Here is a 27,011-nt window from a genome sequence, read left to right as displayed (position 1 = left end):
TGGAAAAGCCTCTTTCAGAGTTGTTTCAGCACTGCAGAGAACAACCCTTAGGAAAGAAACTTAAGGAATAAACAGCTGCTGCCATGTTTTCCCTCCCTTTCTTGCCCAGCATGGAAGTCCAGTGTACCACCGGTTCCCTTTCCCATCCATCCGTGGCATTTCCCTGCCTGGTACCAAATCAGTAAAGCCAGCAGCTGGATGTCACATGCTAGAAACCTGTTGTGCCGCAGCTTCACCTGTGGTGCCCAAGTGTCCGGCTGAAGGTTAGTTGGGGTGTATTTGTATCAGGGCAGATGTGCCCTCAGTGGTCTCCAAACCTTCTCCAGCACAGCTCCCCCCCCCTCTGCTGCAGATGGTCCCACCAAAGGCTGAGCTGCCACCCTTGGAGCTCTCTGGGGCTGCCCACATGGCAGCCTGGGGAAGCTGCGCATGTGATGGAGGAACAGGCAGAAGCGGGATGTGGCATTTCTAAACGCACAAGGTGATCAGAGGGGTTGCAGTGACCCTGCTGCAGAGGTGTGCTGAACCCTGGCAGGTATGTGGCAGTGCATGTCCTGGGCTGGGCGGAAAGCTGCCTCAGTCACATCAAGACTTGGATTAATTTACTTGCATCATTATTAGTATGTTGAACCTTGCTCCTCAGCTGCTCCCAAAGAGCCAGTGTTTCACTTTTGAACCCAGAAGTCATCTTAAGCTGATGCGGGCTCTGTAATGAATGAAACATCTCTCTATGTCCGTAGCGTGGTGGTGGGTGTCCCTCTCCTGTCTCCTGAGGAGTGCTGCTGGCTGATCCTCCTTCGCCTCTTGGAGCCATTACTTGACCCGCCTGCAGCCTCTCAGATCGTAGCTGGCAGCCCTTTGCTCACTGGCATGCCAAGTCATTCGATAGCTCAAGGGACTCAAAATCCACTAGGGATGATGGGTGGATGGTGGGAGCCAGGGCCACCCATGCTGTGGGTGGTGGGTCCACAGACCCCTGGGGTGCTGTCATGCCTCTGCATCTGCCGGCTTCCAGGGGGATTGCACTATCTGAAATTGGAACGATGGGTACCGGAAAAGGAGGAGGAGAAGAGTCGTCTGAATAAAGCTTTTGAAAGGGGAAAAGCCACCTAGAGGAGAAAATAGCAGCACTGGTTTATTCTGTCCCCACCCTTCCTTGTACCTCTCTGCTTGTACGGTCATTTAACTGTGCCAATGGGTGTGCTCTGGCTTCCACATGTGTGTGCACTTGTGCGTGCCTGCCCTTCCTCTAGCTGGGCACATGCTGGGCAGAGGGGGCTGGGGCGTGGGTAGTGGTGCTTCAGTGCCACCTTCCAAATCACTGTGTCCTTGTGTAGCACTGTCCTAAATCTGCTCATCTTGGTTGATAAACCAGAATGTTAAAAGCCAGAATGCACCAAACCAAAAATGACATTTAGGCCAAGTAACACTAATGCTGCTGACCCCGGGATTATACCTGGAAAATTCTGGTTTGAGGTCAGAAGTGACATCCTGCCTGTTAGCTTGTTTTATTCCAAAGCTGATGCATAAGAAAACTTAAGTTTTAATAGCAGATAATTGCTATTGCATTTAAAACACACTGAGCATTTAATTTCTTTTTTCTTCCTTTTCTCTTAGGATCCTGCAGGAATCTTTGAACTGGTAGAGCTTGTTGGCAATGGTACCTATGGGCAGGTATATAAGGTAAGGGCTTCGCCTGAAGTCATCCTGTTTGCCTTGGTTACATGTTGAACATGAAGCATCTTAGCACATTGTCTTGGTTGGGTTTGACCTGTTTCAGGCCTGACAAGAAGCCTTGCTGAACTCCGGCTGTTTGGTCTTGTGTGCAAGCACCGTGTAGCACACAGAGCTCTTTTATAATAAGCAATTCATATTAGTTCTGAAACTGTCACAAAAAATAAATAGCTTTTTCTTTTTTCTCCCTCCCCCCTTCTCCCATGCTTTTTATTGATTGCATGATGAGGAGGGAGTGAAAAGTCTGTGCTTTAATAGATAAATCTTGATCTCTTCTAAAAGCTGAGGTTTACAGCTGCAATAGGCTGCCAAATGAGTTTGCTACAGTCTGGTGCTCTGCTCACACGTGGGCTGGCTGCCACCCTTTCCACCCACAGAAACCTGCTGCAGGATTAAAAACACAACAGTCAGTAGGCTTGCTTTAAATTTCCATAAACACCTGGAAGCAGATCTCCCAAGGAGAACAGCAAGGGGACCATGGAGAACAGAATTTCAAACCCATTAACTTATTTACAAGAATATTTAAAATGTCCAGACTTTAAGGATTTGTTGTCTTGGTGGGGTCTTTTTGTGGATGTTTCCTGTCAAGTTGGGGAGGGATTGAATTATTTCAAAGTCTGGGTTTATCTGCACTTAATATATGGTGGGGAGATGGTTCTGAGCACAGTTGCATGAGGAATTTGCCAAATACTTGAGTCTGCTAGGAGACAATAGCTCCCCCAGGCCCCATTCTCCAAAACTTCTGTATACATGGGCACAAGTTCTGCATACCAGTGTACTTGTGCATGTGTGTGCACACAGAGATCCCGTTTACCTGTCATGCCTATATATTATTGTTTGACTAAAGAGTATATTCATATGCCCTTACTCTGTTACTTTGGAGCTACAGCTCTTGCCTGTCATGTCAAAAGACAGCAAGCTGCTCCTGCTGAAGAGAAGGGTGCTTAAAAAGCTACTTGTCAGTAAATATTAGTTCTGAATTCTGGTTTCCCAATCATCCTGCTGCTGTAGGCCAATCCCCTCAGTATGAAGATAGAGGGATTGAGGTGCACTGAAGATGAACTGGAACTTCTGGAGTTTTAAATATGTGAATATTTGAACTGGAATAAGTTTAAAAAACAAGAAACAAAACCAACCAAAAACAAAGGAGAAAAAAACCCAACCAACCAACCAAAAAACCCCAAACAAAGAAACAAAAACCAAACCAAGCCCTGGGAAACCAAACCACCTAAAACTGTTCTTCTCAAGGTTATATTCCAGGGAACCTTCCCCTCTGGTACTTGTTGGTTTTCCATGGTACGCTCCTTGTCATGAGAGCTCCCTTCTGAACTGTTTCTTTTCTCAGCTGCTAAAATAATGGTAGAGGGTGACCTAATTTTAACTGGTGCATATTTCTAACAATCAGTGGAAACTATGCGCCTTTAACAGCCTTTTGAAAGCATCATGTTTTTGTGGAGATCAGAAAAGGGAAATAAGCTAGCTGTTGCTGGCACTGGCAGTTGTATGGCTCTGCTGATCGGGTTTCCTCTTGCTCTGATTCTTCTGGTGTGCCTGTGTGTTACCTTAAAGTGGGGAAAAACCACCCAGAAATACCCCAAGTACAGGCTTTCTGGGAGGTGAGTGCATCTGTGTTCCATTTTTCTCCTGCTGTGTAGGAAAAAAATCTTCCTCTTAACTGTTTTTAACTTGCTGGAGCAATCGGATTGTCCTTGGTGTGATTCACTTGATGCCGATGCCAGACGGGATGGTGATGGGGGTGGAGGGGGAAATGCTGCTGTCCAAACCAAATTAGTAAGTATTGAGGTATGAGTTCGGGCTAAGACTGACTTCAGAGCTCCCTTAAGCTGAAGTGTTGGAGTAGCACCCGCTCTATAAACAAAAGGAGACTTTGATAAAAAGCATACATAACTGTTTATGGTGTCCCACCCTAAAACCCAGGGCGGAAATAAGATCTCTGCGATTCTTTTCCTCCAGATACCACCGCTGTATTTATCTCTTGCAGCAAAACAAATGGATCAACTTTCAAGACACACAGACCTTCTGTCTCCCTTCTAAAACAGCCTTTAAAAGTGGTCCATACCTAGGAGCAGTGTCATCTGTAATTAAATGGTTGTTCCACTGCCGTTTCAAACCCATCTCAGGTGGGGCTGGGGTATTCATAGAATTGTTTAGGTTGGAAAAGATCTTTAAGATCATCAAGTCCGTCACCAACCTTTAATCCAACACTGCCAAGTCCACCACTAAACCATGTCACTAAGCACCACATCTGCACGTTTTTTAAATACCTTCAGGAATGGTGACCCACTCCCCTGTGCTGGTGGTACCTGAGGTGCGCCACTGCTGTCCTCTTAGAAACTGTGTGTGCCTCTTGTCATATTTTTAGATGTGGGAAGCATAATTTGTTGTGGTGCTGGCTTCTTAGCCCAAGCTTTGTAGGTCCAACCCCTGCCCTCTCTGCCACGTGTGGTCACTGGCTGAGCATCACCTCCCCTTTGCTGGTCCCTCTCTGAAGCAGGAGGATCAACTCTTCTGTTGGGAAGAGGCAGAAGTAAGATGCTTATTCCAGGCAGAGGAGAGCATCCTGTTTGTGTGCTGCAAGACTGCCTCAGAAAACCTGACTTAGCAGCCAGCTCCATAACTGCTGCATGGCCATATTTGCATTGGAGACTACAGGAGTCCTGGTGGTAACCTGGCCTGCCCCGGACCTGGAGGGGCATGCATGAGGCACAAACCTCCCAATGATCCCATGGGATAAAGTGTGCGGTTGTGTCGCTTTGGTGGCTGAATGATACCACAGCCCAACAGGGTGGGGAGCCTGGGAAGTGTCTGGTAGTACTGCAGTAACAGGAGCAATCAGAGAGCAGTGGTTCGTGGAGCCAACGTCAGGACTGCTGTGTTGGAGAGGGTGGGGAGCCCTGCCACAGCACATGCCTGCTCCTTGCTTGTAGGAGAAGAGACTTATTGGCCAAGTCTGGTGCGCATTGAGAGCTCCCAAAGGGAGCGCACCCTCTGCTGAAGCACGGGCACTGGGATGAAGCTCGTTGCACAAATTTCTTTGATCCTGCTTTCTGGGCCATGATTTGAAGATCCCTTTCAAGGTGGTTCACAGTGCTTCTGTAAGTCAAAGCCTTGTTCTCTGAGGCTTGTGCTCCAGAGGCAGAGGTAGCTTGTTCAGACTCATCTCTGTATTTTCAGGTAAAGGCTTTTCTTTGCTCAGGACTGCAGGTTAAAACATAACTTTGGTGCTTCCCAGCTCTGGCCATACCCCAGTGATACCTGAATGCTGTAGGAGCCCTCAGCAGTGACCTGCTCTGCTCTCTCTCCTCTAACCCCAACCACAACCTCTTCACCGCAGATAATTGCAGAGAGTAATAACGTTCCTTGTTTGATGCTTAACAATCTCTTGTGAACAGCTTGATTTTTATTTTAATGAGGGCTGCACTGGTGATGGTTTATCTCTCTAATTGAATCGGAAGCTTTTCTTTATTTTCTAATAATCCTGCATCTAATGTTACAGATTGTAAACTGGTTTTGATAAAAGGCTGAGAGCTTGCTAGCTCCTGTGCCAGACATTGTTGCAGTAGTGGATTTTTGTGTCCTTGGATTCTTTTTTTTTTAAAGTGTTTAAAGAAATGACTAACAAGAATACAGTGAGTTGGACTTAGGGAATTGAGCCATTGCCTCATTTTTTTTTTAGCAGGTACCTAATAGCTGAAAGCAAAACTGTAAGCACAAAAATCACTAAGACCCTTTAGAGCGTTATCTAAAGTGTGAGGAAATGCTGGTTTTATGTTACAGAACATTATTATTACTGCTTATCTCTACTTTGCATTAGAAAGCAAGCAAGAAGTCCTTAAAATACTGTGTATGCTTAGATTGCCTGAGTAAATCAGGGCCACAACTGCCAGTGTGTCAAACACCAGTGAATATTGGGGTTTAGAGTAAAAGGACACAAGGTTACTCAGAAATACCTTTCCAGCAGATGGTTACCAAGCTAGGGGAAGACATGCAGCATGCTGCTTATTGTGCACTGAGTATGTTAAAAATCACAGCAATCCCCTAGTGGGTTTGGACCTGCTTAGCCATGGGCATTCACATGCCGGTCTGTGCACAGTGTCACCATAGCAGGATTTTATTGCAAGCCTTTGCAATAGTGAAAAAAAAAAAAAAAAAATCAGTAAATAGGATAGTGGTGACCTTTGGCTCTCTCATCTTGCGTAGTTTTACAGCACTGAGCAGGGAAATACATGATGTTGAGATTACATGCTCATGTGTTTCTTCACAACCATACCAGGAGGGCAGCGGTCATTAATGCCAAGTGCTGCTTTGCTTAGCGCTCCAGTGCAGATCTACATTTGCAGCTTTAGCAAGGCTTTCTTTTACAGGGTACAAGATAGAGTACTGTGGGCTAACTCCATAACTGCACAATAACTATTGATTGTTTAATTAGCTGGTAAATGCCATATAATCGCTAAGCCATTACGCAGCAGTACTCTGCACTCTAAATTAGAGCGTGTGGGATCAGCAAGCCGCAGGTCTCTCAGCTGTCACTCCCCGGGGAGCCCCTCCACCATCGTCACAGAGCAGGGGTCACTCCCCAGGAGCCACCTCTGGGCAGTCCAGTAGTGATGGGCCGTCCCTGTCCCCTGCCAGCAGTTGTTCTTTGCTGCACTGTGTCATGTTTGTCTGGGGTACAATACATGATGGAGGGAAATGATGAAGAAATGCATCCCAAGGTATTTTGTCAGGTTTTATTTAGTAATTACCCAGCTGGCATTTTCCAGAAGCCAGGATTCATCCACCTGGAGGTAAGCCCCCTACCCTGCTCTTCTCCAGGTTTGACCCAGTAGATGAAGATGTTGAGGTGTGTCGGTATGAGAAAGTGAATAAGGCATTTGAAATCCAAGGTTGCCTGTTGCTGGGCAGCTGGGAGCAGCAGGGCTGCTGGGACACTTTGATCCCTAAGTCAAACCCCTGAGAACATCTCAGGCACAAGTCTGTTCTCAGTAATATTGTCCTGGAGGTTGCAGATGTCGAATGAGGATGGTAATGCGTGTCCTGCCCTCTTGGGTGCTGTTTGTGCGCTCCCCTGCACAGTGGGATCCTTCCTCATGGCACCCCTGGGCACCCCACCACTGTAGACTGGTGAGGTAGCAGGTGGATCTCCTAATGAAAAGCATTAGTAGATTTTTTTATTTTATTTTACCTTTCTTTTTTTGAGGGAAGGTATGAGAAAATAACTAATGTGCAGTCTGTGCCGTGTTTAGCCTGCCTGAGGTCTGGCTCAGCCCTGCTGCTGCTGATCAAGGGCTGGGCCCTTGCATCCGCCCTGGTGAGAACAGAGACTCTGCAGGTTCCTGGGTCATTATTAGCAGTTCAGATAATTAACCTGAGTCAAGAATGACATTAATAATCACTTGTTTTATTGTCTCCCTTTCTGAAAGGCTGATGGTCAATGGTTTGATAATTAATCACTGTTGCTTTTAGCTCTGTGGAAGAAGTTACCATGCTGCACACAATTAATATTTCCTGGGGATTGTTGCTGTAAAGAATTAATCTTGGTTTACATACACAGCTTTCATAGCTGAGGACTGACTGCTGTGCCTTGCTTGAGAGACCAGGCTGAATGTATGCAAACCACGCGCGCAGCCTGCAGACCAGGCCATGCTGCTGGCCACCCATCTTCTAAACACCCGTCCTGCAGTGGTGTCTGCAGTCTGGTGGTCCTGAGCATGCTGAGTGCACCTGAGGCTCACTTTCATGGGCTGCCAAAGGAATTCAGAGCTCCATCATCTTGCAGTCTAAACAAACACCTCTAACGCTAGACAGTCAGCTATTGCATTTGAAGATGTATTGTAAGCATTTCTCTTTTCCCACTCCCTTGTTGTTTATAAAATGAAATGTGGTGGTGTGAGGTTGGGTGTGACTTGAGCTGGATAGGTTCTTTCAGTGTCGTGTCCTTGGCTTTGGGTCCTTAATCTTGTTTTCAATCTCTTCAGAGATTGCTTTTGCTGCATGGCAGGGCAGGCTGAATGTGACTGCATGTGTGTGTATGCATACATCCGTCCGTGTCGTGGTCTGATGGTCACTGCAGACTAAGGCAAGCACATGAGGATTTGGTCCCCTCTGATTTGGTAGCTCCCTGGCTTTCCCCGTGGTTTGGTGCTGCATGAAGAGCCTGCTCCATGGGGCTGGGACAAGGAAGAACCCTGGGCAGCTGAGCAGTTAGCTAGAGCTGAGCAGATGTGCCCCATCCAGGGCTATTCTGTCTGCTGGGATGGTTTTTGTGGTGGCTGGGACCGCTCACATCCATGTCCAGATACAGCCCTGCATGGGCAGGCAATGACCATTTGGCATCTTCAAGGTCACGTAAGGGCCATGTGAGTGTGAATGGATTTGCAAGACCCACAAGCTGCTTTATAATCCTTCCTTATTACAAGATCAGTATTAAATATTAAGCCACTGTTTCCACTGGGATGGCTCCCTATGCCAGCAGAGAGGATATAGCAGTGCTGCTGGGCGAGGATGCTCACTAGGGCAGGGGGGTCTCCGCTGCTCCCGTATGCTCCGGCTTGTGCATGGTGCTGGGATTTTATCGGCTCTTACTGGGTCATCGGAAGGGGCTGGGCTGGCATACTGATGTGTGATAACGCGTGGCAGCGTTATCAGCAGTAAAACGGGCGACCTCAATTTATCAGCTTCCCTACAATGTTAAAATATCTTTAGAAGAGAAGGTCCTTTCCTTGCTGACTGCAATGGGGTGTGTGTATTTCTGAAACGGGGAGCTGTTTTTGCCATGCAGGCAGGGAAGTCTTAACTGGAAAATGCTGAAAATGATGAAATGATGTTGCACTCTTTTTTTTTTTTTTTTTTAAAAGAGAGAGAGAAAGCTTTGTTGCCAGAGCAACTGGTACATCTTGTGCTGCTTCATTTCTCTGAAACACAGAGAGCCCTCAGCTCTCCCTCCCTCCCCCCAAGAAACCAGCCCACACACACCTACACACCAATATGTCACATTAACTTTGCTGTTAAAGGTACTTTTTACATTTCAGTCCTATAGAACACGGGTTATAAAAGGTGATTAAAAATGTTCCTGTATTACATTCCTTTTAATCTCTATTCCCTTCCCCCTGCCTCCAGAGTTTGTGCTGGGGAAGGGCAGGGGGAAGGTCAAGAACAGACCGATGCATCTGTGGAGTGACATTTGTCTGCTGTCCCTTGCGTTACTGGATGCTCTGCTTCTGTAAACACTGCACAATTTTGCAAGACAAAAAAATATCTACAATGGCATAGGGGGAAAAAAGCTACCTTCAAAGATGCTAAGTCAAGTCAACAGTGCACTGTAAAGCATGGGGGGCGCAGTGGTGGGTCTTGCAGTGCTGCCTGTGTGTGTACCAGTCATGGATAGGGGTGGAGGGAGAGCCCTCTTCTTCACTTGTGGGCATTGGAAGGTGATCTCTACAAGCACCTGCTCTGCAGAGGATGTGAGGAAGCACCATGTCCAGTACCACAGTCTCCTATCCTATCAGAGTGACGGGACTGGGAACTCGGGCCTGTCCTTTCCCTAGTATTCTGGGAGGACACCTAAAGTGGGCCAATTCACAGGTTGGCTGTAGAATCCCGGTATCCATGGGTTTCATGGTTGAGGACCAATGCTGCTGGATGAGGGGCCTGTTTTATGCAAGCAGAGCTGCAGCAGAACAGTCTGGGAAGGCGAGGATGTGGGTGCACGTAGCTATATTTAATACTAAGGTCTGAGAAGACTCACTGTCTAGAGGTCTTCAAGCTCCCAAGGAGAAATTGGTTCATGTGAGTTGCCAGGCTGGTCTGTGCTTGTGTGGTTGCTCTTGAAGCTGCTCAAAGTCCCTTGACTTCGGTCAGGCTCTTTGGGTCTGTTCATGGTGATGCACTTGGGTACCCACCTACCCTCTGCATTGCTGAACCTGGGGGACAGGGATGTGCAGGGAGCTATTTAGAAAATAGCCGACTTTCAGAACTGGAGTTACTGCATGTGAAAGCATCACTCTCCCTTTCAGGAGGTGCAGCTTTCATTACTCTGCTCATGGTAACATCTCTCAATAATGGCACCTAGTAGGTTATAAAGCCGTGCTCCTAGCCAGTGGGTGAGGTATGGATGCTGGAAGGCTAAGGTGGATTACAGAAAGCATTTTCTGTCAGGATAGATCAATTTAATGGTAACCCTGTGCTGCAAGGCAGCAGATGAGGAGCATCTTGCCCTAAGTAGAAGCTGGTACCTGCTGATTTTTGTTGTTGTTAACTTGTTCATAGTATTTACCGATTACCAGGTTACTCAAGTGAGTTGGAGCCTAGGGCAATATATAGGAAACCTAGGGCCAAGTCCTTGGTGCTGCAGACTTCGCCAGTGACCTTTGCTAAATGACTTCTCTTTTCTCATCCCTGTCCTCAGACCTCTTACTGTAAAATTGGAAACAGGGCCATGCCAAGGTGGTCTGGGAAAGGAGAGCCGGGAGCTGCTTGGTGGTGCCAGCATTGGAAAGCCATCAGTGAGGAAATGTTATGCTAGGTGCCCCTAGTTTTGTTTGAAAACAAAAGGTGGGGTGAGGCTGGATCCCAAAGGAGCGACATACAGTAGCTGCTAGCTGTTAGTAGGCAGCTGAGAAGAACAATCTAAAGAAGCACTGAAAAGTAGGTTTTGGAGCTGGGAGGTGTTTTGTTCCTCCTACCTCTGAAGGTGCCACTCACAGCTAAGAAGGCAGGAGAGGACTTTTTGGAAGGCTTACAGAAGGTAATGGGGGAAGCAGTGCCTGTAAAAGTTGGTCCAGGCTGTGTATTTGAGGTGTTCATGGATGCTGGAGTGTTTTTCTTCAGAGACATTTCTTGCTTGTCATTTTTTATATATCTTTCCGAATTTTGATGCAGCTTGACTTGCAGCTGACCCTCAAGACTTGAAGGCAAGCAATGCCTACAGAGAGCCGGTTGGAGCTCTGCTGCTTCTCCTGGTTATGCTTTGAAGCCTTGCTGTAGAGAGAAATGTGTTTTCTCTTGAAATCTGCAGTTTATTCTTAGGTTTACCTGGGAAGCCCTTTACACTAATTACCTAAAGATGGAAAGTGCCAAGCAAACACAGCCTGCTTCCAAATGTTGTGGGTTTTTCTCCTCCCCTAAGAATGGCAGATTGGTTTAACTTTTTTTTTTTCCCCCCCCTTGTTTAGGTCTTTATTTTTGTGTGTGTGTGTTTAGGTCTCAAAATTCTTGTGTTTGAATGTGCTCGTGGAATTGTGTGGCTAGGAGCCCAACTCCATCCCCACATCCACGCTATGCTGCACTTGTCCCCAGCACGTGTCTCCCTTGGCTCCCTGTATAGGTGGCTGAGAAGGAGATCAATTAGGCCTTCAGACCGCACCGAAGTCAACTGGAGAGGGATGCGGGGCTCCTGTGCAGTACCAGGAACAAGGCGAGGTGCCATGGCCACCCCTCTTCCTGTGCCCTGATGGGAATGTGGAGCTTAGTGCTTTCCTGTAGGTGCAGAGCATCCCTGTCTGTGTGCTCAATGCTGTCCCAAGGCCTACTCGTCCCTGCCAGTGGTCATCTCCCTGGGGCTGGGCTGCACTACAGACCTGTGTGTTGATGTCCCAGGGCTCGCTTGTATTCTCATCCCCCACCCCCCCTAGGATTTTTTGCTCTCCACTGGGGCAGAGCGGTGCTCTTAAAGAAGTGTTGGTATGTGCTCCTTTTTCATACATCACCTTAGTTTTCCCAGCAGAGAGGATATAAGTATGGGGTGCATCCAGGAGACTCAGCTGTAGCCCACAGGTCTGCAAGAGGATGAGAAATCTAGGTGCTGGGCAGCTTTCTCTTGGGTGAATCTCTGCTTAAGTGTGGTGATTGGACTTGGGTAGGAACCTGGTGAGTCATTAGGTTAAATTAGTTGCGTGGTTGAGGAGTTTCACCAAGGGCCACAGCAGCATCGACAGCAGGAGCTCCTGGAGTGGAGGGATGTTGCTCTGTCCCAGTTTCTTCTGTTCTATAGGGGTGCTTCTAATCTGTGGCAGTGAGGTCCCACAATTAATAGCATTCTGCAGGTAACTTTTTTAATCCACTGTAAAGCTGAACCTGACAGCAAATGATACTTGAAACAGCCTGGGCGTGCAGAGGCAAAGAGGGGCAGGGAGTTAATCCAGCCCAATGTGTTTAAAAATGGGAACTGTAAAGGGGAGAGAGCTGCATAAAGAACAGGATTGGATTTCAGATGTTCATAGTTAATTTTACAAAGCAGCCCACAGGCCCAGTCTGGAAGCTGTGCTGGCTTTGTTAGCTCTCCATGGGCCCTAAAGAACAAGAGGCAGAAGCACCTTATCTGGGTGAGACCCATCAGCGCTATATGCCTAGTGTACTGGAGGTGATGCTGCACCTTGGCTGCAGGGAGTGGGCAATGCACTGTGCTCCTGTCTGAGTGCATTTCAGTGGATGTTGCCTTAGCTTGAGGTAGTTTTTTATACATATATATTTTTTCTTTTCCAGTTAGTGCTGGGGGGGGGTGTTTTTTTCAGTAAGTCTAGCTATTGAATTCCAAAAACACAAGTAGTGATAGCTCGTTAGAGTTGTTCTACTCCCTTGAGAAATAGTTATTAACAGGGTCAGTCTGAAGAAATGTATTTTGTTTGTCTGCGTGGTATATACATCAAATGAGATCAGGCTTACGCAGTAAAACAGCTACGTTAAAAAAAAAATAACTTGTGGATGCCTCCTTGTGTCATTCATTCCTCATGGGTTGGCAATTGAAGTTTTCCTTTAAATTAACTGTTGGTGCGTGAACTTCAGGGTGGCTTCTCCATCTGGGCAAGCAAGCCTGGGGTGTCTGCAGGGATTCCTGGTGGGGGCCTCAATATGATGGGATGGGAGCTCCTCCTCCAGAAACCCTGTTGTAAGGGTAAGAAGAGGCCGGTGTGCCAGGCACAGGGTTGGAAAGGAAAACTTGGAGCTTGGTCCAAGGCCTCTCCTTCTCCCTGTCCATTTATCCTTGATTTCCCCAGTGAGGGTGTAATGGCCAGGGTGCAGAGCTGGTGGGTCTCTGTGCCTGCAGCAGGGTCAGCATCTTGTGTGGCAGTGCTGGTTTGCATTTAAAACCAAATAAAAATTACAGATGAGTTGCTGAGGAAGGGTTGAACATGTTAACCTCAGTGACAAAGAAAACAAATTGAAGCAGATTTTTCTTTCAAACTTTTTTGCTTTTAAATTCCGCATGATGTATCTGTCCTGGTCTTGAGAGGCAGAGCTGAGGTATGGCTGCGGAGAGCAATCGCACATGTATCTCTGCCGTGAATTAAGCTGCGTTGCTTCAAACCAAGGAGCAGAAAGAAATGCAAGTCGCTGCAATGGGACGTTCATGGCAGCAGTCCCATTTTTCATGAATTGCTTAGGTCTCTGCCCATGTTTTCCAACACTGTTGTATCCACATTCAGACCTACTAGGTTTAATACTAACATTTCACTGCTTCTGCGTGACAAAGGAAAAAAATCCCTACAAAGCACATTAAGGATTGAGACTTCAGTTTCAATGAAACTGGTGTGGTCTTCCAAGTGCTGAGGAGCTGGTGGCATCTGTGGGAGCCAGCAGTGCAGTGTGCCATCCCCAGACTGTGGCACCAGCGTCCCTGGGCTCCGGCCTGGTGCTGAGGTCCATTGAGCAGAGGGGATGTGCTCCATCATCTCATCTGCATCAGAGGGGAGAGACCATCATCTCTTCTGGCAGGGTCTCTAGGGCCAGCCCCGTGTTGGCAGTGGTGAGATGCAGATAGAGAGCCATTTCATCCTTCCAGCTTAACTCTTATTTTTTGCTGCTTTGCATTCCCTTTTGAAAAGATGGGATGTTTCTGCTCCAGCACATCTTGCAGTTGATAAGTGTTTATGCTAATACTTTCTTTGGTGTTGCAGTATGTCCCTAAGCAAAGCCATTAGTTGGGAATATGATGCCTTACTAAGTATCTAACTTGAGCATTAAGAAGTCTCCAGCCAACCTTCCCCTTCCCTGTTTGATACATAAAACCCTCTTTAGAGTTTGAAGCTCTTGGGGACAACATGAAAGGCTGGAAATGCATCTTTGTGTTCTACAGGGATAGAAATTCATATGTAAGCAGTGATCAGGGCTTAGGAAAAATTGCAGATACCACTGGACTGGCCATTAGTCTCTTGTTTTGTTAGTGGTATTATGGTTATAGGCAAAGTGGGCTGTGCTGCTGCTGCACAGTGGAAATTCCTTCGCGTTCCTGTGCTGCTGAGATTTTCTCTTTCACGCTTTAATTAAGCAGGTCCAGGATCGAGGCCAAAGCTTTTCTTCTCTATATAACTAATAGAAAGACAGCCAATTCAGCAGAATTTCTGTAAATAGACTGCTCCAGATGAATTGTGAATTGTTTATCTGAGTGCCAGTAGGGCTAAAATGAGGGGTAGTTTGCAAAAGAAAATGGAAATCTTGTGTTAGAGGAGCAAGCTTCTGAAATGCAGTGTAAAACTGCACTTTTGGACTCTGTGAAAATAATGTTTGCTGTAGTCATGAAACTGCCCAAAATGCAGGAGAGTCTTGATCCGTGGTGCTGAAGAGCAGCATCCAGCGGGTGAGTCCTCCTGGTCACAGAGAAAACGCTTAGCATGTGCTTAAAATCTGTAGCAGCCAAGCAGCAAACTGGTCCCTCAAAGGTTTACTGAAAGATCTCCTCCTCATTTATTTGTTTAAATTGACCAGGAACAGCATCTGTTGGGGTAGAAGAGCCGTGGCAGTTGTGGCAGGTTTGGGGTACTCTGCCTTTAGCATCACGCAGAGTCGGGGGTTTAGGGGTGCAGTGGGTACCACAGGGGAGCTGCTTGCCTGGGGCATGGCCCGCTTGCGGCTGTGGCCGCTGCTCGCAGGGTTCAGCCCCCATGGGAACAGTTGCATGTGAGGCCTGTCGCTGCCTCGCCTTTAAAAGCCAGCACGGACAGGGAGGGTTGTTGTGTCACGCTGCCTGCTGTGTAACTCCTCGGGCTGTAAATGGATTTTGCACGCGTGCTGCTGTGCTGGCATGCCAGGTTGTGCAGGGCATGGAGATTCATGTTACAGCCTTCTGCTTGAGAAAGGGCACTGGGGGCAGGGAGAGGCTTGCTCTGGAGCTCTGTGTGTGTGTCTCTGGCCTGGGTTGTCTCGGGCTCTGTGAATCATTCGCAGGTAGCTTTGCTGCAGAGCATGCACAGTGTATTTGTTTGCCCAGGTTAAGCACTACAGCACTGCACCAGGGCTGCTGTTCTATCTTTGGTTTGTGGGATTCTTGGGTGGTTTGGAGTGAGGGTGGTGGTGTGGTCGCTTTTGCCTTTTTATTTTTTTTTTTTTTTTTTTTTTTTTTTTTTTTTTTTTTTTTTTTTTTTTAGTTTATTTTTTCTTCTTTCATCTGCCTGTATTAGCCAAAACTTGGCGTGGTCAAAGAAAAATGCTGCCTTTCCTATGCTGTTCTACAGCGGATACAGGCTTGCATGCAGGGCAGTGCCAGCAGCCAGTGAGGGCATGTAGCAAGGGACATGGATTAGCTCAAGGGCTGATGCAAGAGCACAATTTTGGGCTAGCCCATGCGACAAAGACAAGCCTTCTTCCTCCAAGTCTCACGCCTTTCTTCTCAGAAAAGCCCTAAGACTGTGATATGGTGCCTGGGGTTGTGTTTAGCGAGGACTAAGCACGTCACCAATAGGATTTAAATCAAGGGGGAAGAGGCTGGCGCAGGGGCAGCATGTGAGCCCCATCCCTCTGCTGCCTGAGCCCCCAGCATGGGGGTGAGGGTCCGGGAAGCCCCAACTGGGCTGCAAGGGCAGCCCGCATCCCTCGGGAGGAGGTGCGGCTCCTGGCATAGCTACAGCAGTGTGTGCCTCAGCCTCTGCTAATCACTGCCTTCAGCCCTATTTCAGCACTAGGGAATATCGCTTGGGTTCCATGAGCCTGCGTGTGAGTTTGCATGGGAGAAATACAATGATGGGCAAGGGCAAACGCTCTTGAAAACTCCTGCATGCACCCTGAGCATTTGGGTTGTTTTTGTTCCCTCTCTGGCGACTGTTCACGAACTATTTGGGAAGGCACTTGAGGAGAAATAAGTTAATTACATAATTTAATAAAAGATGTGAGAGTACCAATCTAAGCACACCGGCATTGTGGAGGAGCAGAATGTGACTTTTCTTGCACGGGAGAGATTAATCATGTTGACTCCTGGGAGACAGGTCTGCTAGAAGGGTGCTTGTGTTGGATCCGCTGTTCATATTGTTAAAATTAGGCTGCGTACAAAAACTAATAAAAAAAGAAGAAAATATTTCTAGCAGAAGGGATCGATAACTTTAAAGCATTTTAATTCAAAATTAGAAAAATGAGAACAGTTATGGGCAAGGAGAGTGTATTAATAAAAGAAAATGAGTATTTGTTACTGCTGGTGTGAAAATGAAATAATTTAAGAGAAATGCTCTAAGTGCCTTTTGTCACAGTTAATGCCTTTTGTTAGGTTTCCAAGCAAAATGGAGCTTGTGACTTTCAATTTCAGGGTTCTCAGATGATCAAATACCGTGGGGCAGTCTGATCATCTCATACTTTACTGGAATGAGGTCATCAATAACTTTTGCCGGGGTATGATTTACACAGTTGTCAGTGTCTGAATTGCCATAATATGTCTCTGCCTGGGAAAAATGCTGCATTCAGAGGGAAAAAAAACCAACCTCAAACTAAAGCAGGAGCTCTCTGGGTAGCTGGTTCACTGCTAATAATGGATACAGAAAAGTGATTACTTGTGATCCATTCCAATAGAAAGGCTCAGCCTCTAAAGCTGGAGACATGGAAGCAGTTACAAGGTCAAGCAGTGTCCTTTAAGGAGAAATAGGTGGCAGATACTGTCAACTGTAGATAATACATCTGCAACATCATGAAAAGTACATCTGAAATTAAGATTAAAGATGCCTTGCACTCATACGGGGGAAGAGAAGATAGAGGTGCAATCAGAAAAAAGAGGATTAGGTTTTGGTGGTGACAAGTGATAGCCTTGGCTAGGGAGAGATGTAAGCAGCAAAGTGCTCAGTAATGGGGGGAATTACCAGAGGTTTCTACAACTGCTTCCTACTGATGGTCTTCAACAGCCTGAAATTCTTTGTGTTTGAACCTCTCTCACCCCATGCCTATGTGTGTATATGCAGAATCTTATCCGCAGCCCTGTGTGTCAGGCTGGGAATCGAAAACCAGAGGTCTTAGTCGTCTGTACTTGCAAAGTCTGCTTAGTTTCCATTGATGCAAAAAGGGAATTAGCCTTCAGCTGTGCTGATAGACCTCTTCCTTATGTTGACATACACTGTGGGTCAGGTCACCCAGAGGTTCTGAAAATGAAGTCCTCATGTCTTAGCAGATGTTTTCAAGTTTCTGCTTTGGTAAATGGGGTTAGGAAGCTTTGCTGAAAGACCTGCAAGAGAAACTGGACCTCTCGACTAATGGGTATGAGCCACAATTAGCATTTCCTAATCTGTTCAAGAAGTTGATGCTGTAAGTTTTGTCAGTTCCACCATGCTGAGAAACCCCAGTTTGTGAAAATAGGTTTTGGCTACAACCTCTCCAAGGAGCAGAAGGATTCAACCCTTTATAACCATGGCAGTGACTTCACAGGTGGGAAACTTGGGTTTGTGTTCCCACCTTAGAGTGATCCCAAAGGAAAAGAGTTCCCCTGAAGCAGAACAAGCAGACAAGCAGGGTCTAAGGGGTCTAATGTGCTTTTCCTCCACCTTGGGAAAACACCACAGCCAAGCAAGACCTGTGGGTTTTTCATTCAAATCCAACCCTTAAATGCAAATCTCAATCTTGCAAAAACTTCAGAAAGGTTTGGGGTTTATTCCATAGTGGAAGAAAAGTGTGTTTGCAAATTTGAAGCATTTTGGGGAGCCAGTGGTGTGGTGTCTTGAGGTCAGCAGTACCCAGGACCACACATCTGCTTGTTTCGTCTGTGGCAAGATGCTTGCAGACACCCGACTCATCAGGTCCGTAAATACCTGGGTGTCTGGGAGACCTTACTGGTGTCTGGTCCATAGCTGATGTTTCATTTTATTAGCAGAAAACGAAGATTAACCTTGACATCAGCAGACTAGTGTGAAGATTGCACACCCATTGTATAGGATTAAAACAGACACAGAAACTGGAAAGGGCAAATGTCGTATTTGTTAAAAATCGTCTATGTGCCAGTGACCAGGCCTCATTCTGAGCTTGTGGAAGCTTTACCTGTGTAAGAAAATTATGTATGAACTATAAGAACCTCACAGGTATGTGCCACCCTTTTACATATGTGGACGTTGCCTTCTCCATTTTTCTCATCTGCCAAAACCAGTCTTATCAAAGGAGCATAGTATTTAATCTGAGGCAAGCATCAGCAGAATAAACTACTATGGTTTTTGGTAGTCTGGTACAAAATTCCTTCTGCATTTCTTGGTGCTTAGTTATTAATGAGGCATTTGTTCTGTTTGCTTAAAAACCTTCCAGCAGCTAGCACGTGTGCACTATGCAAATTTTTTGTGGTCTGGTTAAATACTGTTTTTCTAGAGAGGGGAATAACTGAATTTAGTAGAGGAAAAATAAGTAACATTAACCCTCTGTAGGTTGTTCTCTCATTAATTAATTTGGTTATTTGGCTCTTGTGGTGGAACTGAGCATGCCACTGTCGTTAACAGCGATTTGGTACTTCAGCTTGAGTAGTCACGTATCTCTTAAGTGCTTACTTTGGGTGGCAGTGGTCCAGAAAACTGCCAGCATCCTAATTAACACACTTTTTCAGTGGACAGTATTAATATTCATACTATTATACTGTAAAATGAGTAATTTGAATAGACAGAATGTCTTGCACTCTCCTGATCTCTTGTGGATTAACCTACAAAAGGCCACTAGCACTCATTCTTTCAGGCCTTAATGGGTACAAAGGCTTCTAACAAAACTGTGGAGCAGAGGTACCTAAAAATGTGTGACAAATATAATGCATCTGATAGGGATATTAATATTTTTTGTTAGAGCGGTGAAGGAAAATGTGAAGGGAAATATTTGTAATAGATGAGCACCTCCGAATGATGGAAGAGGAAGGCAGCTCTCGGGGGTGACTGGTCCCACAACATCCATCTAAATGATGTCAGCCCAGCAGTGGTGACGCAGAAGTCCCCCAGCTGAGCCAATGCTTAGAGAAAAATAGTACTGAAAGGGCAAAAGCAAATATATGTTAGACTGGAAAACAAAAGAGTTGGAAGGCTGATCATGTTTTATTGATGCCCATCATTAGGAGCTACCACAAGATATACTACCAATTTTAGCAGTAGGAATGGAAGTGTGGAAAATACTGTGAAAGAAAAGAGGATTACTCAGAGGAAAAAGCAAAGGTGCAACTGAAGCGGAAAACACTGCATTTAGCAAATAGGTTAAGAGGCATGAGGGTTGCAGGAAGTGTTCAGGTAAGCACCAACTCATTTGCTAAAGCATCCACATTACTCCATTCACCTAAGAGATGTGCCTTGTATATGTACGAGCCATTCTATAGCAGATACCCTCAGCAGCTCCTGAGGTCTGACTGACCTTGAGTCCTCAAAGAAGGAGAAAACAGCTTTGGGGTCATTACTGAGGGGAAACTGCTGCTGGAAAAAAACAAGTCTCAGCACATCTTCAGTTCAACATTCAGTGTAGAGTAGGCTGTTAGCTGAAGTGAGCGAGCTTTCTGGTTGCTCCATCCTCTAGAGCCTTTGCTGGTGCAAATAGTGCAAAGGAAGGAGGCCTTTTCTGTAGCTGCAGATTTGGTCGTGGTCCCTGCAGGACTTTAGATCCTGAAGAGATATTGCTCTGTCTTCAGCAGCAGAGGAGAAAGCGTACAGAATTGATGCTAACAAATTGTATTTTGACTGGTTTGGCATAGGAGCGAGATCACATTTAACAGAATCGGGTGATGCTTTGAAGAATTGATAAAAGGAAGCTGAGTGGGAGGGCAGCTGTGGGCACAAATTACCTGGGCCCAGGATGGTTTCTGGTGGTGTCGCACACCATCTGTGCATTCACAGGGCCTGGCACTGGCTGTGGTCTCTTATAGAGGATCAAACATGACTTAGATCTCAACAAGCAGAAGGCATCTGTGAAGAGCAGCATTTTTCTAAAGAGAAAGATGACTGCAGTGCTATGGGGCTCACTTTAAAACTGATATAGTTCACTTTGTGTATGGGTAGCTTTGACTTCTGGATGAAAGCTTGACCATGGAAACTAGCTGCCAGTGAGAGCAGCAAACCTCTTTCTTCAGAGCCTGGCCTGTCTGCTCTGCTGGTGGCATCTTTGTCTCTGTGTCGGTGGCCTGTATAAACTGTTGGAATGGGACAAATCTCTTTTTGTGAAGGTAGCTCACCAGCCCCTGTGCCAGCAGCCGAGATGGGGAGATGGAACTGAATTACCTACTTGACTTTAGGTGCTGCCTTTCAGCTAGCAGTGAGACCTATAGCATTTGTGTGTCTGCCTAGGCTGCATCTGTCAGATGTTCAAAGATGGGTGGCATCTGCTCTTTTCAAATAGCTTCAAATGGCTTTTTTTTATGGTGTGTTCACAATGAACTCTTACCTTTGGAACTGCCCGTGAGCTCTTTCCATAAACTGGGGCATGGTGGGTCCCATACAAACACTAAACATGGATGATTTATCTACCTTTACCCTTTGAAACCTCCCACATCCTTCTCCACTGTGGCCATGGCGGGCTGGCTGGGGGTAGGGCTGGCAGGCTCCCTCATCAGCCCTGACATTTGTTCTCTGCAGTTTCCTCCTTTGAGGAGAAGATACCTTAGCTAGCAGTAAAAGAGCCAGTGAGTCAAAAAAGGGGAGGGGGAGGGAAATAGAGGAGAGAGGCATAATAATAATGAAAACAATACTGAAGGCAGTTAGTAGGGGAGGGAAGCGGGCAGCGAGTGGTGCAGAGAGCTGTGACTCAGAGGCAGCTCCGCTCCTGACGCGTGCTGAGCCAAGTGAACGCAATACTGCAGCATCTCTGCTGACGGGTTTGGCAGCTTCCCGGCACCCGGGGAGGCAGTGAGGCCAACGGGCTGCACCGCTTTCCCTGTCCCCTTCATCTCTCCTCCTCTTGCTTCCAGCCCCGTGTCTCCTGCCTGTAGACGGTGCCCAGAGCAGCTCCTGTCTCCACGCAAAGGTTGCCCTTTGCTCTGGCTGCAGAGAGCAGTGAGCTCGAGGAACAGTAATTGCAGCGCCGAAGTGAGATGCCCGGTGCTGGGTGGGACGGATCCCCTCCTGCTGGGTTCGTGCGCATGATAAGCTGAGCTGAGCTCCCTCGCTGCTTCTTCCATCTGCCCGTGTCTTTGCTGCCAGAGTTCATAGAAGTACTGAGATATATTTCCCTGCAGACGCTTGCTGTCCTTATGTGTCCTCCTTTGGTGAAGCACTTTCATTTAATTAATTATTTCTTGGAACTTTTGGGAAAAGTCCCAAAGAAATCCTTAAAATAGAGAAATCATGTAGGTTTAAATATTTCTGAGAAAGGCTGGGAAAATATTCTGCAGCCTGCTCCACGACCTTTTCATGTCTCCTAGGAGGCCGATAGCAACTGATTTTTGAATAATCTCCCAGTTGCATTCAGACTATGAAAAATACTCATTTGTATAGCAGTGCATTTTGCTTCAAGGTGACAGAAGTAAGTTAAGTCATAAATGTACTGACTGTTGGCAAGCCAGGGCTGATGCCAGGAGGGTATTTATGTCCATCAGAGCACCAAGGCACAGGGCATAGTTTTTTACTTTTATTTAGTCTCTGTTATAAAAGACTAGGGGTAGACAGGCCAGGCTTGAAGGTGAGTCTCAGCTCTGCCTAAAAGCTCTCATGGCATTTTATTCAGTTGAGCTTTAGAGGGTTTATTGCTTCATTCTCTAGGCTCAACCCAGAAATCGCTTTCCCCCTTTTTGCAGGAAGGGCTTTTTCTCCCAGATCCTGTGCTTTGGTGGTGGGGGAAGGAAACTTCTGAAATAAAATACTCAAATGATGGTTTCTTGGTAGAAAAACAACTTTCATTTTCTTTCTTTTTTTCTTTTTCCTTTTTTTTTTTTTTCCCTTTTGGTCCCAAAATCTGTGCATAACACAATACCTGTCTGGGAAACATGCACTATTTTTGTGTTGTGGTTCCCATTCTGGGGTTTTCCTTTGTTTTCAGTGTGTCTCTGCAGTGGGAACTGCTGCTGTTCCAGCTCTCTCTCCTCACTCGATGTGGAGACAGTTAATGAGGGGTCTTCCAAGGCTCCCCTTTCTCAGCCACATGCCTTTTCCTGTCTCTGCACCCTGGCCCGAGGTTAAGCATTTCTGCTCCTGGAGGAATGCGGGAGCGCCCTTTGCAGGAGCAGCTAATTGGCAGCGGCTGCGGAGATGACGGTCGCCTTTGTGTGCTAGCTGGAGCGAAGCTGTTAGCCAGCAGCCTGAGAGCATGGAAATGAGCCCTTTATTTTCTAATTACTATTATTTGGGCAGCTTCTTCTGAAGGGCCTGTAACCGATCTCTGCTGCGGTGACTTGGGAGAGCGGTGGCTCGCTCCAGCTTCGGTTGCAGAGCCACGTTCTCCCAGTACAGCATTCACAGCCATTGTCAAAATAGTGTTTCTTGCTAGTTTTGTGTAATGCTGTTGGAGGTGCTTGAAGCTGGGACTGAGCAGCTAGTGAAAACCGCAGTGGAGGGATCCCATGTGTTCATCCACCCTTCCCTGCCCTGCGGGATCCCTGGCTGCCCCGGGCAGCGCAGGGAATAGGGATGCTGTTCTGGAATAGTTACCCTGATGACAGGATTGGCCTGTGAAAAAATGTCAAAACACATATTACTTTGAACAGAATGAGGTATCTGCTTGCAAATCAAACAACTTCTGTTGATTCCTGACAGGTTTACAAATTTTGGGCTGTGTAGAGGTGAAGCACCTGGCTTGCTTGGTATTGCAATAAGGAAGAGAGATCACCTCTCTGGTTATTTAACAACTGGCTCAATCTTGTCCATATGAGTTCCTAATGTAGTTATTTACATGCTCAGCCCAGCATATGAAAAGCCATTTAGAAATCAAAGGGGGCTGCGTGGGTGTCTAAAGGTGCATATTTTGGGAGTGTTATGTATCTACGAGCCTGATCCATGTTAACAATGCTCCCCTTGATGTTACTGGTCAGGAGTTAGAGTTACATTATGCTTTTTCCCCATGGACTGCATGGGTATACAAGCCAGGGACAGACAGGTATAGATGTACCACAAAGACGAAAGCCTCCCCTTTCAGCAGAGGCGGTGGCGGAGGAGACCCTGCAAACACTCCTGCTGCAACGCAGAGGTGAGAGGATGCTCGAGTCAAAATGGGCAGTTACTTTCTGCAGCATTTTGTCTAAGCTTTAGGCCCAGTTACTGCTCCCAGACTAGTGTGAGTGTGATGAAGAACCAGTGGATTATTTCAAATTCCCTTTTTTCCTCAGGAGACGGGGGTGGGGGAAGTAACTTTTTAAGCTGTCAGGGCTCTGTCAATTACAAAAGAGTAAGAGGGCGGGAGGCAGGACTGCATGGAAGCCCAAGGGGGTTTGCTACTGCCGGGTGGTGTTACAGGGGACCCAGCCCCGTGCCCTGGGATCGCATCCTGGCCTGTCAGAGCAAATGGACACTGATGATGTTGTCCCTTCCTAGGGCTGGCAGGGATGCATGGCGGCTGGGCACCTGCGAGGCAAGCAGCTGAGTCATGGCTGCGGTAAGGGGATACTCAGGGAGTGTGGACTGTCACCCTGGTCACCCCCAGAGCATCCCCGGCCACCCTGCAGGACTTCAAGTGGGACCCAGCCGGTGTTTGAGGATAGTGGAGGGGACATTACCTCCAGCAATTATAACTTCCTTCATTCCGCTCATCTTTCAGGTCTGAAGCAGCATGTACATTCATACCTATTTTTAACCTGGGTGCTGCAAGATATGTGCTGAGGGGACCTTTTTGGTGAATGCCTCTGACAGAAATGTGTTTTCTTATCCCTTGAAAGCCATAGAGAATGACGTTAATAAACAGACCTTACCAAACCACCACCTTGAAGCTCTAGCCACTCATGTGAATCAAAACCTGCCGAAAGTAGGCCATATAGTAAAAATGACTTAGGTTTACTTCACATTTTATTGACTCTCCCAGTTTTTCATTCATAGAGGCTTATAGTTAGGAAGGTATCTTGTCTTTTTAATGCTAAGCTGAGGTAAAAGGGGAAAATACTGTTCTTTATTCCTTCCCTTTCAGCTTGCATGTTTGGGTGGTCGAGTATATATGATGGATGCACTTTCTCTTTTCCATGTTTGTTTATTCTTTTATTTTCCTGAAAAACTACTTAAGTGATGATCAAACTCCCACGGTATGTTCACAAGTAGGAATTCAGCCTGGTCCCAAAAGTTTAGGCAACACCTGAATTTGTCTTAAAACTTCTATGAAATGATGGTGTGGCACCTGTCTGCAAGTGGGTGGGTTACACTGCAGCTCCTGCTTAGTGCTCTACTGAACCAGGGAAACACGCTTGGACTAAGGATGTTTGGGGTCTCCAACGCTATTTATCTTGTAATATTGAGAAGACTCTGGGTGGCTGCACTGAGGTGGGCTGCGGGGGACATTTGCAGGTCCAGAGGGTGCCAAGTTTTTTTCTAAAGGAAGATTTTCTTGTTGCCCCTCATTTGCATGATTCACTTTAACTATCGGGGAAGAAGCACAGATGAAAATCATCGTAGATGCTTGTTTTATAGATCTGTGCTGCATGCAAGGGAGGAAGAGGGACACAGCTGCGTGGCCACGTTTGTGAAGGTTTTATCACCAAGGCAATCCTGGGAGTTAACCTGGATTTTTTCAATTCATATTTGGATCACATTTATTACACTATCACTAATTTAGCCTGTTTGTTTTGGCAGTGTGGGACTGCAGCAGCAGTGTACCACTTCCCAGAAATCTCTGTGGACAGGGTTGGAGGGAGTTGGTGGTTTCGGGCACTGAATAGCAGAGCATTTGGGAATGTGAGGAGCACACTGTATTAATTTTGCTAAAATGTGGGACTTACAAGGCAAATCCGACTGGGGTTTGGATTGAATGCCGTCACTGTCCCCATGCTATTGGTAGGACAAACGTGGCCAGTGCAAGCTTGGTGTGGGAGGTGCGTGCCTGGTGGGTTTCAGGTAACCTCCGTGCTCTCTGTGTCATAGCTGCATGATCAGATGAAGTGTCTGTTATGTGTAATGTTAAATGTCAGTTAGTGTGGCTGGCTTACGGCAGAGCAGACCAAGGCCAGTGGGTAACGTGGGTGGGGTAACCCAAAAGCGTGACTGGGACCCACAAGTGAGTCACTGTACATCAGACCCCATTTAGATGAATTCAGAAGGACTTTCTACAAGGCCGGTTGGCAGGATGCATATATAAAATAATGAACAAAACGGCATATAAATCCTTGAAACATCCAGATTTGGCATTTCTAAATGATCCAGCACCAACCTCTGGATTCCCAAATTCTGGAAAGCTTAACCTCATTCCCACAGCAATGAAGAGAGAAGAGAAGGATGGGAGTCAGGCTGGAGAAGAGGGGATGAAGTGGAGAGGATTTGCAGCATCCAGGCATCACAGCCATGACTATTGGGCTTTGTTAGCATACTACAGGTTAGGTACTTGTATTTGGGATGAACTGGTCAGATTCCTTCCCAAAGAGCCCAGCTGGTCGCCATGGGGCTGTTGCTCCTCAGGAGTGACTGGGTGGGAACATTCCTAGACCAAAGCAGGATGTCTGGTGAGACTCTTCAGGACTAAATTGGGGTGTCTCTGGGATGTGCTGAGAGGGGAAGTGAAAACTGCAGCACAGTAACTAATTCTCTAGAGACTCAGCCAGCAATCAAGATGACATGCAGTACATCTTGGAGGACATGAGGGATAGGTTTGAACAGCCAAGGCTGCTTCTGAACAAAGGGCAGCAAGGGCAGCTCAGTGCTTGATACCCGTTGCTGGCAGGGTTTGGGGCTGTTATCCTGATTGTCTCTATCCCTCTGTAGAAGATTGGAATTAACTTCTGTGTTTTAAGAATGGTGGTGGAGGGCTTTAATGAAGTGGTGCATGTTGTAGCCCTGAGATACTGCAGTGAAGATGAGGAGAGGTTGGTCTCAGCCTTCAGTGCCTGTGTGGTGACAGAGTTAAAAAGCCTCCCTGGGCCTTTTAACTTCCCAATGCACTAACTAGGATTCAGGAATGTAAACAAGGAGGTGCAGCTCTGTAAGTTTGACCGCTGGGTTACAGCTTGCAGCAGCTTCTTTCGTCGGCACTTACTGCATGCAGGGAGGATGTTTTCCTGGTAGGAAACAAATAAAAGGCAACTGTAGGCCAGATGCTCACCTGTCGTAAGCAAGGGCAGTTGTGCTGTCTGCCTTCCTGCGAGAGGAGAGGGAGCTTGCTGCTTAAAACGTGAAGGTGTGAGAGCTTACCAAGACAGTTGTCCACCCTGGGCCAGGCAGCAGGACAGCACTGTGTGGGTTGACACAGAGAGGGGATGGTCCTCTGGTCCTGGCCTCTCCCTGGTGCAGCTGCTCCCTCTGGAACAGCTTTCTGGCTTTGTGAAACCCTGGATTTGAGGGCAATCAGATGTACCTTGTCATCTGCTAGACGATGGACTCCACTTGTTAGTTTCTGTAGCATGGGCACAGTGGCAGGTTGGGTACGCTGTTCAGATCAAACTTTCAATTTTGGCGTAAAGGTTTCAGGCATGAGTGGTTCTGCTGCTCCTTCATCAATCCCTGCTCGTGATTAATTACTCTCACTTAAAAACGATGTGCTTTATTTTCCATTAGTCTTTGTCCTCCTTCAGTTTGTAGTCATTGAATCTGGCTGTCTTTGTCTGTCGTTTTCTTCCTCTATTTGGTATTGTGATTTCTCTTGAAGGTTCTTCTGGAGTTAAGCAATCTGGTCTCAGCTTTAGCAAGAAGCTGGGAAAAAGAGGATGGAAAGAGGGCAGAAACATTGCAGCAGTGGTATCCTATGGCATTCTATATGTGATGTTTTTCATTTAAAAGGTGAAATTTGATGTTGTATTTAGGATTTCTGTTATAGCTAATGGCAAAACTGTGAATGGGGGCAGCTTCTCTAATGATTGATGATATATTTTTGTTCCCTGTCTTACTATCTCTTCTGCCTGCTGTAGATGGTACATACTTCAAGGGAATGAAAAATCCCTACTGATAAATCGGGATTTTTTTGCAACCTTCTCTCTGCAATTATAGCTAACTGCTTTGATCTCAGCTGAAGAC

General features: G+C 46.6%; 1 protein-coding gene across 7 annotated transcripts in view; it reads left to right on the top strand.

The window, feature by feature from the left end:
* The window catches only part of TNIK (TRAF2 and NCK interacting kinase), a 161,807-nt gene that overhangs the window by 26,743 nt on the left and 108,053 nt on the right, over nt 1-27,011 (top strand). For all 7 annotated transcript variants that reach the window (XM_030495360.1, XM_030495366.1, XM_030495365.1 and 4 more), the window contains exon 2: nt 1,618-1,683. In XM_030495360.1, coding sequence (XP_030351220.1) covers nt 1,618-1,683 — 66 coding nt within the window. The remainder of the gene's footprint in view (nt 1-1,617; nt 1,684-27,011) is intronic.

The sequence above is a fragment of the Strigops habroptila genome, chromosome 8, assembly GCF_004027225.2.
Source record: "Strigops habroptila isolate Jane chromosome 8, bStrHab1.2.pri, whole genome shotgun sequence".
Classification (NCBI taxonomy): domain Eukaryota; kingdom Metazoa; phylum Chordata; class Aves; order Psittaciformes; family Psittacidae; genus Strigops; species Strigops habroptila.
This window is presented reverse-complemented; position numbering and strand designations above follow the sequence as displayed.